We start from the raw sequence: 14,826 nt of genomic DNA, 5'->3' as shown, positions 1-14,826 counted from the left end.
TGAGGTCCCTAGGCTAAATTTTAAAAATTGAGACTAAAGAAACATCAAGTTGAATTAATTTAGCCCTTAAGGACAAGAGTTTTTGCTATAAGGTAAAAGTTAGAGGAAAAAAGAACAAGAATAGAAGAGTTGCTAAGCTAATTAAATCGGGAATAGAAGGAAATGGGAAATGGCAACATTTGCTCTAACCTTCAGGTCCTCGTGGTTGATTTCCAGAACATTAGTGACATAGAAGGGTCCCTGCTGGGCACTGCTGGCCTCTTCCATGAGCTGAGTGTAGATGTACCCAGCTGAAGACATGATAACAATGATGTTCTTTCCCTCCTCGTTAAAGAGGAAGGTAACGTCTCGTATCTTTGAGCTTGGCAGGAGAAAGTAGAAGGTTGGACTCAAGGCATCAATAGACAGGTCATAAATCTGCAGAATGGAAGGAAGAAAGATGAAATAAGGGAGATCTATTACAGCTCCACCCCCAAATTATCCTGGTAAATCCAAAGAGCTGCAATCAGAGAGCAAGTGTTAGGCACTGGTGAATAAAGATGAATAAAGTACCTATTACTCTCCCTCAGGGAATGAGTAGGGGAGATACACACATCAACAAATTCCGTAACAAGTACAGCACTAGCTGTGCACTTTGTCTACTGGGGGCAGAACTAGAATCGATTTTATATTGCCTACACACAGAAAGCTCCTCTCAGCAATGTAACAGAAGGCAACAAAATGTTAGGATTTTTGCTTTTTTATTTCTGAGAAAAGCCAGCACACAATGGAGATCAGACATTCTGGATTTAAAAGCAAAACCATTCTAGGACCACATCATCACAGCTGATACTGTACCTTGACAAAGTCTGCGGTGACAATCGCTAACTCAGTCTGTGAACCTGGTAACCACACGGCTTTGATGATGAAGTTTCCTGTTGCCAACTGGGGGTGCAACACCAAGTGATCCGAAACAGAGCCTGAGCTACTGAAGGTCAGCACATGGCAGTCCTGGACAAAGTTTAAGGAACAGAATGGTTGAAAGATGATTTGGAAATAGACTAATTCATTTCAGAGTGCTAATGTTTCCTATTCTTCCTTCATATCCCCTGCCTTCAGACAATCTAGAATATATTCAGGTTTCAAGAACATATAAAGATTATTCCAACATAAAGACAATCTATTGTAGAAGAAATTCAGAGAAATATTTCTTTGGCATTCCAATAGTTTTTAAGTTTAAAAACCTTATTTCCAGTAAGGAAAGTGGTGCCAAGAATAAGAGAGAAAAGGTGACTAGGATCTATAGCTCTAGGTAACCAACCCTGGATCATGACACTTACCTTCAGCCCACACACAGCCAGGTAGTCTTCCTTGCATGGATTCCCAGTGAGGCTCAACACAGTAAAGGGGACTGGGGCAGATGCTAGGCGGGTCAGAGTCAACTTCCTTTTGCTGGAATCTGCTTGCTTCAGGAGTGCAGAGAGCTGCAGAACAGTGATCTGCAAAGGAACAATTGCCTATTTATTCTTAACCCTAGTCTTCTCAGAGAACACAGCAATAACAAACGCTTCTTCAATAGGGGTATTAGATTGCAGGTTTTTATTGTGAATAAGCCTCTGAGAAAAATCCAATGGACTCTTATCTCTATCCATGGACACAGGTAAGTTTGTAAAGTATATCGAATGTCTTCATTTTCTCTATCCAGTAAGGACCAAACAGATGACTAATAAACCTAATTTCTCTTTCTATAATCAGTTCATAAAAATAAAAAATTCCTATGTACTATAGCCTTTCTAGTTTACTACAAAATATTTTTGAGTATTTTCAAGCTCTTTTAAGAACTATTCATATCTCTAGTTTGTTCTTTTCACTTCAGACAATGTTAAAATAACTGGTGATGGAGAAGCCAGAATACGGAAAAACGTGAAGATACACACAACTCTCTCACCTTCTAGAACACAACATATAAACTTTCCTGTGTCCTTTGAGGGGTGGGAGGAACCAAATAAGGAAATCTCAGTTTTCCTATGAAGCTATTTGTCTTGTGGCTTATGCCTTCCAGAATGACCAAACTGGGCAGACTGCAAGCCACTCTGTCCTAGGTCCCTACTGGTCATTATCTTTCCCTGGGGCTTGAAGGATATGCTTCGAGTGGGAATTTACTAATGAGAAACAGAGCCTTTGTTCTGGTTATACTGGGCCTAAGTTTAATCAAGTCACCAAGAGTTCCAGTAGAAATGCTCTTTGAGCACTGTCCTTAAAGCATTCTCAGACCTGATAGATTTTTCCCAAAAGGCCAATCTGATCATAGTCATTTATCTGTATTACTTAGCACTTAAGATGAACAAGTGTTAAATAAAACCTAAAGTGAGTAGGAAGGAATTGGGAGTACCCACCTTGCCTTTCTCATGGCTGACTGCCAAATGTTGGCGACGCCCATGGGGGGAGGAGAGTACACACATAGCCACCCGCCTGAGTACATGGGCACTGATTAGCTGTCGAATAGTCTGGCCCTGGTCTCCGCTGTAATTCATCCGAACATTCTCAAAGGCACCTTCCTGGGAGCCTAAGGTGGGAACCTGGCATAGAGGGAAGCAGAGAGAGTAGGCAGTTAATAAGGCAAACAAGATCAAGTAGATTCACACACTATTTAAGTGATTAAGATGTTACAGTTAGGTCATTCAGGAGCAATGGACTCCAATCTCTGTCCATGGACACAAGTAAGTTTGTAAAATTATTGTCAGCAATAACAACAATGTTGTGAATGTTTCATAAAGCTACATTTAGTTAATAAAAAGTATTGGCTCTTAAAATGTTATAAGGTTTAAAAAAAAAAAAAATAACAGTGACTATGAAATTTTTCTCGTTGATCTAACCAAGGAAATAAAAAGCAGCTTTTAGGGTTACCAACACTACCCCAATATTTTTTAGCTTCATCTTTCATATCTAGAAGTCTAAAAATCACTGGTCTAAAACTGTGACTATTTCTTTATTTATTTTAATATATTTTTATTGATTTTAGAGAGGGAGAGGGATAGAGAGATGGAAACATCAATGATGAGAGAGAATTATCAGCTGCCTCCTGCATGCCCCCCACTGGGGATCAAGCCCACAACCCAGGCATGTGTCCTTGGCTGGAATCAAACCTGGGACCCCTCAGTCCACAGGCTAGTGCTCTTATCCATTGAGCCAAACTGGCAAAGGCATTATTTATTTGAGTGGGGGAAAACATACTAGACCACATAGGTATTTCTTACATTCAGGTATCTTAAGACTTAAAGACATGGATTCAGAAACATCTTTTACACTACTGTGTAACCACTGTGTAAATTGTAACAGATTTTTAATAAAATACATGAGTGTAAGTATGTGTGTGGATTTCCAAATAAGTATTTTTTTCCTTAGAAACAGTCACCTTATAAGATCTAGTCATGTCCGTCATTTAATTTTGCACTTCCAAAGAAAGCCAGGCAGACCCACTGGAAATCCTATAGTCAGGACTGAGTACAGGTTTTAAAGTGGATAGACACTTACAACTTAAAACCCATGTCATATGAAGAACTAAAGGAAAGTTACCTAAAGCAAAAGAGTACAAACATTATTTTCGCCAGCCAGAAGAGCCTTAGGGGATAAGATACAATAAGGAGGTTCTTTATTTTATATACAGAAGAAATTTATACTATAATTGTTTCCAAATGAAGATCTTCACATCTTGGCAATTCATTTACTTATATGAACTGAAAAGGGGACTTACTTTAAATGATTTCTTTAGAATACACACCTCCCATGTTGGTTTTCACACTGGATGTCATGGTACCTTAGGTTCTAAGTTCTAAATGGTCAGGGTTCGACTATTCTAAGGATATTTCTTAGGATACCTAGCACACTTTGGTATCTAAGTTTCCTGGCCCTGACACACTCACCATGAGCTGATCTGTCATCTCAACCACTTTATCCACTGTATGCAGCTCTCGGAGGGCTTGCTGAGCCCGGCTGCTGCTCCCCACGGCAGAGGCCTGCTGAAAGTTGGTCTGAATGGCATCCATGAGGAAATTGAGCATGTCTAACACGAGAGGAGCGAAGGAGAAATTGGCCTGAGAAAAATCCAAATACACAAAGGAAAAAAAAAAAAAAGACGTAAAAATAATGGGTCATACTCATCATCATAATCTTGCCAGTATCTATTCTCAGAATCCATTATGGAGAATCATTTCATTCCCTCCATAATGTTGGATTTGAGTCCATTCAGTGTGTTACTATGCTATTAACTCTAAAGCAATCTTTCTAAACCAGGAGTCTCATGTAGATACCCTAAAGCTCGGTCAAGTCCATCACGCATAATTAATTAACTTATCTCCTGTGAAACGAGAATAGTGCTAGTTATGTACAATCCTTAGGAAAATTGACAAAATAATCACTCAAACCATGTTCTGTATTCTATGCTTCAGATGAGGAATCCTGGCTGAGAAGGGGTGCTCTAGTGTATTACACAACTAAAACCTACCCTCACACAAACTCCCATAATACTCAGTGATACATCCTTCCCTAACAGGCATGACTGACAATACATACCATTTATTCACACTGCGGAAATGAGTAAACTTAGAGAAAGAGGAAATAGCTCCAAGTCCCACCAGTGGAGCTGCAAAAACAGCCTTGTTCATTGTTTGCTAGTGAACCACCTGCCAGGCTCCGCCCTCTGCCCATGGTGCTGGGCGCCATCAGAGCCCACCTGGTTCTGCAGCTCCTCCCGGCAGCCCTCCACTGTGCGGCACAGGCTGCTCTTCTTAGGCTTCTCCTCCTCAGCAACTTTGCCATCGCTGATGGTGACCTTGGCTTTGTCAGCTGGGGATGTGCTGGCGTGGCGCACCAGACTCTCTGAAACCCTGGGTTCACTCTGAAATGCTGACTCCTTCATGGTGGAACTCATGCCACTGCTAGGTGTTCGCTTCACCAGCGCCTAGGGACAGAAAACATCAGAGGCCCTGAGCTCTTGCCACAAGCACAGATGAAATACTACCTAAGGTCCTGGAGGGAAATCTGACCCAAAGGAGAAATTGGCTAGCCACTTAAAAGGCATCCAAAAGCCTGAATTCTGATCTTCATGATATTCACCTAATATCTAAAACTTATGCAGAGCAACTGGTCTTGATTATAACATCTGAAATTATGGGTCTTAGAAAAAAGTTGCAAGATCTCAAATGACTCGAAAGTTCTAACATTCTAAGTGAAGTGCTTAAGCCATGATCAGTGACAGAATCAGAATTTACTCCTAGACCCAGGTCACCATGAAGGTGACATGAGAATTTCCCAGTTTGGCTTAACCACTCCCATGTCACTAACAAGTCACCCTTTTAGCCCAGAGAATGCTCCAATCTCTCACCAAACAGCTGCCATCTTCCTTGGCTCCACAGTCACAGAAGAAGGATCCATATTTGGCATAAGAAATCTCGTGATCCTTGTGGCATACCTTGGCACATACTGTGCACACTCCCACCCCATCAACCATTTTGCAGGTGTGGCAGTGGTACCTAAGAAGAATCAGAACCAGCAAATGAGCCCGGAAGTCCCAACAATCAAGGCCTGGCAACCCATCACCCAAAAGGAACTACTCTTACCAATGCTGATTCATGAATTCTTTCTGAGTGATGGTGAAAGTGCAGAGTTTATTGCAAAGAGAATCTTCATCCTTCAAAGAAATAAGACCTTTTAATCAGACCTATATGCCTCCAGACACCCAGAAAAACACAGCCTATAAATAATTGACTCTAGGAAATGACTTGCAGGCTCTACATGTGCTACAATGTCAGGTGAGACCTTAAGAGTTTTGTTGTTAAAAACAAGAGAAACCTTATGCTTTCTCTAAAAGAGAGCTCACACCATACCCATGAAGAACTCATCCTGGAAACTCCATTTTGAATGCAAAAACTAAGGAATAGCAGAATTAGTGGTGCTGGATAGGAAGCAGCATGTTTATTAAATAGTCCTTTCCCCCAAGAAATTAGATCCTGACAGCTTGCTCTGCAGGTCTGGGGAAACATTCTGGCATTAATCAGATAAACTGGGAGAAAGCTAAAAGGACTATACAGAGTTTCGAAGCTCACGGCTGGGAGGGAGGTCATGGGCCTGTTAGTGTGAGCTCTGCAAGTGCCAGTCAGGAATTACTCTGTGGGTCCCTTGGCGGTTCCTTGGTACTTACTGAATCCTCAGCCTGGGAGTCTTCCTCTTCCACTGCCAGCTCCTCCACCCAGTCTGAGTCCACCTCAATGGCCCGCTCTTCCCCATCCACTGACAGGTGACTTGGGCCTTGACCGTTACTCTGGCTCAGTGCATTGGTGACATCAGCCAAGTAAGACATGATATGGCATGTGCACTCCAGGACGACCACATGCTACAAGAAAAGAGCACCACACCATGCAAGCCTTGGTCCCCATATTTCATTATTATGTAAAGTACATTTTCTCATGCTTTTCCTAATAATGTTCAATCTCAGAGGAATGGTATAAGAGAAAAAAATAGTTTAATTATCCATTTCCACAACTCTTAGCACTATGACCACATGTAGCTGGTCAATAAATTGCACTGAATTACTGTGCATTCATTTATTCTTAAGCACAAAGATGAGTCTTTACAAAATATTATAAAATGAAATAAAATTGAAATAAGGAAAAGGGAGAAAAAATGAGGACAAATATCATTCAAGAAAGGACTAGATTAAAAGTATGACGAGCGCCGAGACTGGTTTGGCTCAATGGATAGAGCGTCGGCTTGGGGACTGAAAGGTCCTGGGTTCGATTCCGGTCAAGGGCATATACCTTGGTTGCGGGCATATCCCCAGTAGGGGGTGTGCAAGAGGCAGCTGATCGATGACTCTCTCATCGATGTTTCTAACTCTCTATCTCTCTCCCTTCCTCTCTGTACAAAATCAATAAAATATATATTTTAAAAGTATGACGAGGTTCTCATTAGCATTTTTTAACCATTAGTAAAAGACACTTAAATTACTGGTTTTAAATCAATGCAATAGAGGAGAGACAGCTTCAGAGATCAGATGGAAAATTTCCAGCAACCCTTTGCAGATAGTTCTTGCTTTCCTAAAAAACTCAACAGCCTAGCATCAAAGCCTCAGATCTCTCAGTTTCTCACTCTGCACATACAGTTCAGAGCTGAAAGGATAAAGATTAGCAAGAAAAGAGGGAGAAGTGAATGGTATCGTGATGGCTGGCCATTAGCTTCCTATGCCAGGTTCATGAATTGAGGGGTGAAGGTTTGGGGAATGCCTGGATGTAAGATTTCTGTCAGTTTCAAACTGTTTTCTCAGCACAGTGATCTGAATCCTCAGAAAAAGTAAACCGTTCTAGTATCTTATCTGGAGCTGAAGAGAGAGTCTGTAGCCCCACATAACACTTCCTCAGAGTAGATGGATCTAATGCAGGAGCAGGAGAGAATGTTCCACAGCCCAGCAGTGTCTAAAAACAGCTGGAGTTCAGTTTTAAGGATTCTGACCCCCAAAAGGTGTGAAAGGCACGCGTTTGCAATTACATTTTTCTAGGTCTTTGAGACTTGTAGCCTCTTCCTCTGTAGGCTGGCCAGGGACAGAGCGAACAGAAAGGAGAGACTTCCACTTGACCACAGACAGAGAATCATCACTCCCTGACTGTTGTCACTCCTCATTTTTCTTACCTTTCCATGCATTACATTGGCATTCAGTTTTTCAACCACATTCTTCTGTGATAGGTACTTCTTGCTATCCCAAGGCAAGAAAAAGGGGGAGAGAACACAAAATCAGATGACCCAAAGAAAGAAAGCATCTTCATAAATCTTGCATCAAGTTGTGGACACCACAAAGCAAAGGCATCCTTAGAAAACTGTGTAGATAAGCAGAGGTCTGGAGTGCTCTGGCCTTATCACTGACACTTAGAACATTTCCCCCCCAAGACTTCTCCTAAGGAAAACCCTACTTAGTAAACAGTAAAGATGAAGTCTAAAAGGAACAGAGTTATTGATAAAAAGGCAGGGATTGCCGAAACCGGTTTGGCTCAGTGGTAGAGCATCGGTCTGCGGACTGAAAGGTTCCAGGTTCGATTCTGGTCAAGGGCATGTACATTGGTTGCGGGCACATCCCCGGTAGGGGGTGCGCAAGAGGCAGCTGGTCGATGTTTCTCTCTCATCGACGTTTCTAGCTCTCTATCCCTCTCTCCTCCTCTCTATAAAAAATCAATAAAATATATTAAAAAAATAAAAATAAAAGCACAGTCTTTAAAAAAAAAAAAAGGCAGGGATTCAAGCCCTGACTGGTGTGACTCAATAGTTAGACCACTGACCCATGCACCGAAGTATTGTGGGTTCAATTCCTGGTCAAGAGCACATACCTGGGTTGCAAGTTTAATCCCCATCGGGGTACAGGAGGAAAGCAACCAATTGATGTGCTGAAACCAATATTTCTCTCTCTGCACGTTCCCCCACCACCACCACTATTTCTAAAAAAATCCAAGGGAAAAAATAGCCTTGGGCAAAGATTAACAAAAAAGGAGGGAGGGGTTGCCAGGGATTCAAGTTTCTTTTATACTCACTCTGAGCTACAAAGAAAATAACCTACAATTACTTATCCCCTTTTATCTAAGAGCAATGTTGGAATGTATGGATGGGTTCTTCCAATTTCATCGCCTTACCATCTACTTAGCCAATCCACAGCAGCGTTATGAAGTTGAAGATGGCCAGCGCCTTGACCTGCACTGGCCAGGGTGGCCATCACAACCATGAGTTCAGGGAAACCAGTTCCATCACCGTTGGCCAGCATCTCTGTCGCCATGGGGATCAGGGTACCCAGAAGCACAGCACACACACCTTCCCCAACTTGGCTGGGAGGAAGAAATAGCAAATTGGTGAGTAATCAACAGGAATCTGATTTCATGTACCTCTGAATTGGTAAGAATAATTAAGGGAAATCTTAAATTAAATATTAAATGCATGACTATAAATACTTTGGACTTGGGCTCCTAGAGCAGGAAACTTTCACCTATGTTACAACCAACAAGTCAAGTCATTGCAAAAGTTTTTCCATGATAAAAAGCAAGGAGCTCTACTAGGTTCCTTAACTCTAGTGAAGGGAGCTTTGAAGTCACTGAAAATACTGGCTGATGCCTGAAGAAAAGATCACTGAAAAAGCTCTCAACATATTTCTGGAGTCATCAGGGCCACGTTTCAGAAATGCAGTTGTTCTACCTGTTTTCCCGAACAATGTATGTAGTCAGTAACTGCAACAGCTGCCGGTTCTCCTGAATCATATCCAGCTGCTCAGAATCTTTGGGGGGCGATGTGGTCATGCGGGTGAGCCAGGCCTGGAGCCGCACAGGCTCCACGCAAGCCAGCTGGGCCAGAGAGCCACAGAGGTGTAGAAGACTCGGGTTAGGGCTCTTCTCAGCTGGGGGCAGACGGAGAGGCCAAGGTCAGTGAAAGAGGACGGGGGAAAGGAAGGAAGGTGCAAATTGTGAGCCAGGAAAGGGGAAAGGCTTTAAGAAGTTTTCTACTTCCTTCCGAACTTTCTGAGAGATTCTCTCCACTTGTTATCATTTAAATGCTATAGTGACACTCGGGCAGAAGAAACGCACAGTATTAGCCAGACATCAAAGTTCCCATAAATTACTAAAAGCTGTCACTCACTCAGCTGGAAGAGTTTGGTGAAGAATTTCAAAACTCGGTTACAGAATTTAGCAGAGAGGTTCTCATTGGCTGTTGCCATCATGATCTGCACAAGTTCTCCACTGGGAGGCAGAAAGGGAAAAAAGGAAAGCACATTAATATGCATTTCTATTTCTTCACAATTTCATCTCCTCTAGGGGAACTGGTCATTTGTGAGTCAACAACATAAGGTGTTCAAGAAGTCAACTTCTCATCAATAACCTCAAGGAGTCAACATTTAGCCTAAGTCTTCCCCAAAATATTGTTTGCACACTTAAGCAGACCTTAAAGTATTCCTCAAAAAAGAATAACTAAGTCAACATAGATAGCTTTTTGCTTTTAGGAGGCATTCAAAAAATGCTCACTCACTGAATAAAACAAAATACAGCTCACCTTTCAGAGAAGAATTCTTCCATGGCTTTACGAGCCTGGCTGCTTTCCAGTTGTTTCTCTAAATATTGGAGACATTCCTCCAAGATGGATTCATCCAGTCCACTGTGGATAAAAAAGAAAACTTAACTACCAAAAACGAGGTCTGTTTCAATGTACTTCTAACACCGATTTTTAAAAGCCTAAAGTTTGTTCATGACTAAACTTTGAGGGTAATATTTAATTTTGTCTCGTCAAAATTTAGCAAAAAAGCCTGGCACACAGTAAGTACTCAATAAGTACTTGATAAATTAAGCTAATAAAACAAAAAAGTTCCTAAAATCTGAGGTAGCTGATGTAGTCAATGGCTTAGAGCCCAAGGACCATGAGCACAAGCCACACATTATGGAAGAAGGGAAAGAAGGAGGGAAGGGAAGGAGGGAAAGAGAAAGGGAATGGGGGGGCCATGATAAAAATAAAAACCTGGTCTCAACAACATAAAGAAAGGAAATCCCAATACTTAGACCCTTTATTTATATAGTTCTCAGTAGGGTAAAACTATACCTTACATAACTGTTAAGTTATGGCTCGCCCATGTCAACATGGCCTAAACTATCGAAGTCAAACAATGATATGAAACTACCTAATTCCATTGACCACCCATCTCAGAAACCTGGTCACAAAAATATTAGAAATGCTATCATTTCTATTAAATGGATCTCTAGTCATCACATCTAGTACAGCACTTGATAAGCATCTGTTGAAATATTTCAAGTTTCCAAATCTAAACATTTAAGCCTTCCATTTTCTTCATGTTTATACTTAAGAATTAATCACAAAAGGGGATTCCAAATAATTTTCACACCCATGCCAACAACACAGAGTGCACACAAGTATAGAACTTTCTGTTCAAAAGCACAATAAAAAGCTAATAAATAATGGCATAAAGGAGCCTATATTGGTACATTTCTTTTTTTTTTGAGTCGGAGTTTTTTTTTGTTTTGTTTTGTTTTGTTTTTGTTTGTGTTTTTTTTTGGATATTGGTACATTTCACTGAGAGCAGCAGGTCACAGGAACCTGACTGATCTCAATCATGCTCACCTATTGGGATCCGCATGATTGGCCAGAATGTTGTAACAACCAGTGATCAGCTTTTCATACACACGAGCCAAGAACTCATCAGATTCCGAGGGGCCCAGGATGCGTTCCAGGGAGTTGCTACTGATCTCAGCGACACTCTCAGTACTCGACTCCAACAGAAGGGGAAGCAGGGTCCGAATTACCTGTGGCGGGTTCATCTCATCGGACCAACTTCAACAAAGAAAAGGGAACCAAGTTAGTGAATTTACTTCTCCAAAATGCTGCGAGGAGGGACGGCAAAATAGGGCAATTCAGTCATTATTAGGGGGAAGGACTCTTAACCCAGTTTTTTGCCCTTGAGAGTTGTTTTTTACAGAGGTGCCAACATATCATTTCATATTTTCTTCATTGTTCTATCAGAAACAAAACTTATTTCCATATGAAAAATTCACTTATTAAAACAACAAGATGTGTTTTTTTTTATATTTAGAAAAGAAAAATTAACTAAAACCTAATATAGTAACCCATCCCAGATACTTTTCTAAAACTGTCAGTAATCTGGATAACGTTTAAGGCAATGTGATATAGGACTTTACCCGTGACCTAAGTACAGGAAGACAAAATAGTCCCTACATGGCCTTTCCTAGTCCCCAGTGGCTGTGTCTGACTCCCTCAATGATTCTGGAAAAACATCTGATTTCAAATACATCACTATCACCTTCAAGTTTAAACCCAAAGCACCTCCAAATCACAGCATCATCAAAAGCCGGCATGCATTTTCTGAAATACTATAGAGAGGGAAAGAGGTACTCTGTTGCCCTTCAGAACCAAAAGGATTTCAGCTACAGAATCATGCGTAAGTCATTATTATGTAGATTTAAAAACAACAACACCTGTGCCCTTTTTTAGCTATGACAGAATACAGGTGCAGCAAGCACTTCAGGCTACATAGTAAGTACTCACACAATAAGATCCCCAGTCAGCCTGACCAGAGAGAGGAGGGTATGCTTCAGGGAAGCAGCCAAGGGTAGGCTTTGGCCACAAAGAGTTCCCAGGTGAGCAGCCTGCACAGCACTGATGTAACTTTCTGAAGGGATGGTGTCATTGGCAAAGGCATTTCGCTAAATGGAGACAAAACAGACACAAATGAACAGGCCATCTATCTACCCAGGATAAAATTCTCACGTGGAAAAAAAGAAACCAAGCTGACATAAACTAAGGCCCTGTTGAGGTTTACAGACAATTGCTCTCCTCAGTATACACTACTATGGATCCTGGGAAGGAAAGCTGGTCGAGTAGAGGGAGCAGGCACAAATTTTAGTTACAAGTTAAAATTTAGTTAATAAAAAGTTAAAATACCAATATCATTTTCCAAATAATCAGAATATACTGCAGTTGGCCCTGATGAACTTGGAGGTTAGGGGCGCCAATCTCCCATGAGTCAAAAATCTGCATATAACTAGTCAGTCCTCCACATACACAGGTTCCCAACCCCAGAATTGATCCTTGAACAATGCCAAATTGAACTGTATGGGTCAAAAATCCACCTATAAGTGGACCCACACATTTCAAGCCAGTATTCTTCAAGGGTCAACTGTATATTCACAACATGAAAACTATTGTCTCGAATACCTGAGAAGGATCTAGATTTTGCAATGCATCTAGATCTCTATTACAAATATCTTCATTATCCTTGTACTATAGGCTCCAGGTAATGTAAACTGAAGCCACAATTATAAAGCAGGGATAATAAGAGTATAATAGTTGGCTTTTCCAAAGAAATGTAATAATCTGTTAAGAGGTAATCTTAGTAGAGAATATACAAAGTTCAAGTAAACTGGCAGATTAAACATTCTTCTAAAAGCCTAGAGAACCTAAAAGCTACCCCATAAAATTATGACAAGAGGAGCACGTTTTTGACATAATCTAAAAGGAAAGGAAACAGAATTAACATTTACAGAGAATTCATGCTAGATCAGGTGCAAGGCACTTTGTATTTAATATTCTCAATTTCACATCTGTATTTAACAGATAAAAAACTGAGGCTCATAGTAGCAAAGTACCTGTCCTATAACCCAATAACACACACTTCTTAGCAAAAGATCACATGGGTACCATATGGATCATTCAAGGCTTTGATTAGTGGTTTAGTTATAGAAAATACTACAGGAGCATACAAAGATCCTTTGGTAGCTACTTTCAGCCTAAAGAACAAGAATAGAACACAAATGGACTAATGTTTCCTGGAAAGACAGACACTCACCCAGGATCCGATGTTGGGAAATTCATTGGTGCTGATGTTGTTCCAGGACTCACACACACTCTGCACTGATGATGGCAAATTCTGAACCAGTGTTGGACCTGGTGGCCACAAAAAGGACAAGGAATCATCACTAGAGAAAAAGAATAGGGCACAGCATCTTAAAAGCCAGCCAAGCCCACATGCAGAAAAGAGTCATCACAGCTCAAGCTGTCAAAGTAATTACTAAGATAGCTTAGATGGATATTCAATAGCAGTATTATGTCCAAGAACTATATAACTGCTTAACAATCTCAATTGTAAGGTTTTTATTTCTCATTATATTTACTTTCTAATCTTGTAAGTAAAGCAGAAAACTGGAAACAAGATGCAAAGTCAAGGCAGGTCATTAAAAGTTAGACTAAAATTACAAAAAAAGTTTCAGTAAATTTAAGAAGATTGAAATCATATTAAGCGTCTTCTCTGACAACAGCATGAAACTAGAAATCAACCATGACAAAAATCAACAACCTTCAAAACACATGGAGGCAAAATAGCATGTTATTAAACAACTGGTGGCCTGGTGCACAAAATTCATGCACATTAAAAGGGGATTAATTAGAGGAAATATTTTAATATTCTATTTGCCCTTTCTCTATAATAGAAGTGTCATAGATGAAAGAAAATTAGTAAAATGTATATGAGAAAAAAAAAAGTTTGACTAAAATTACTATTAAACATCTGCTACACCTACAAATAAGTGTTGCTTTGGTCCCTTTTACCCTTACAATATATCTTAAGGGTAGAAATTGTAAAGAACAGCATTGAAGGAAGTAGTAAAATTTAATTTCTAAAGTGAGAATATTTCAACATCCAAAGCATTTAAAGTTTGAAATTCAGGAAAATACAACTGGTTGGAAATTTTTAAATATATATTTTTATTGATTTCAGAGAGGAAGGAAAGGGAAGAGTCAGAAACATCAATGATGAGAGGGAATCATTGATCAGCTGCCTCCTGCACACCCCCACTGGGGACCAAGTCCGCAACCCAGGTATGTGCCCTTGATTGGAATCGAGTTCGCAGACCAATGCTCTCTCCACTGAACAAAACCAGCCAGGGCCAAATAGCTGGAAATTTTGAAGGGTAACTACTGTACTTAAATCCAATTCTTTTGATTCCCCATCCTAAATTTCTACCAGATCATTCCTAACTCAGGGAAGATTTTCCCAAGCATGAAACAAAGATCTGCACTCACAAAATAGTCTAATGCTTTAGAACCAACTTATCTTGGTTTGGATTCCAGCTCTACCACTTGCAAAGATACAGGATTAGGGGCAAATAACTTCTCTAAGCCTCAGTTTCCTTATGAGTAAAAGAGCATGATAACAACACTTACTCACAGGGTTACTGTGAAGATTTAAACAGATAAACCTGTCAGTGTTTGATGCACAGAAAGGTTCCAATAAATGGAAAATGC

At 40.5% G+C, this 14,826-nt stretch overlaps 1 protein-coding gene across 16 annotated transcripts in view; it reads right to left on the bottom strand.

Moving 5' to 3' along the window:
* The window catches only part of UBR4 (ubiquitin protein ligase E3 component n-recognin 4), a 122,882-nt gene that overhangs the window by 72,950 nt on the left and 35,106 nt on the right, over window positions 1–14,826 (bottom strand). For all 16 annotated transcript variants that reach the window (XR_006742248.1, XM_045585104.1, XM_036448595.2 and 13 more), the window contains 17 exons: window positions 13,373–13,470; window positions 12,073–12,230; window positions 11,131–11,340; window positions 10,054–10,155; window positions 9,643–9,743; window positions 9,205–9,403; window positions 8,652–8,840; window positions 7,663–7,726; window positions 6,179–6,370; window positions 5,598–5,668; window positions 5,363–5,510; window positions 4,712–4,939; window positions 3,903–4,073; window positions 2,376–2,558; window positions 1,320–1,478; window positions 838–990; window positions 190–417 (listed from right to left, as the gene is read on the bottom strand). Coding sequence is in view for 15 of the 16 variants with exons in the window: in XM_045585104.1 (XP_045441060.1) it covers window positions 190–417; window positions 838–990; window positions 1,320–1,478; window positions 2,376–2,558; window positions 3,903–4,073; window positions 4,712–4,939; window positions 5,363–5,510; window positions 5,598–5,668; window positions 6,179–6,370; window positions 7,663–7,726; window positions 8,652–8,840; window positions 9,205–9,403; window positions 9,643–9,743; window positions 10,054–10,155; window positions 11,131–11,340; window positions 12,073–12,230; window positions 13,373–13,470 (2,654 nt within the window). In the remaining variant the exon portion in view is untranslated. The remainder of the gene's footprint in view (window positions 1–189; window positions 418–837; window positions 991–1,319; window positions 1,479–2,375; window positions 2,559–3,902; window positions 4,074–4,711; window positions 4,940–5,362; window positions 5,511–5,597; window positions 5,669–6,178; window positions 6,371–7,662; window positions 7,727–8,651; window positions 8,841–9,204; window positions 9,404–9,642; window positions 9,744–10,053; window positions 10,156–11,130; window positions 11,341–12,072; window positions 12,231–13,372; window positions 13,471–14,826) is intronic.

The sequence above is a fragment of the Pipistrellus kuhlii genome, unplaced genomic scaffold (genome assembly GCF_014108245.1).
Source record: "Pipistrellus kuhlii isolate mPipKuh1 unplaced genomic scaffold, mPipKuh1.p scaffold_m20_p_2, whole genome shotgun sequence".
Taxonomy (NCBI): Eukaryota; Metazoa; Chordata; class Mammalia; order Chiroptera; family Vespertilionidae; genus Pipistrellus; species Pipistrellus kuhlii.
This window is presented reverse-complemented; position numbering and strand designations above follow the sequence as displayed.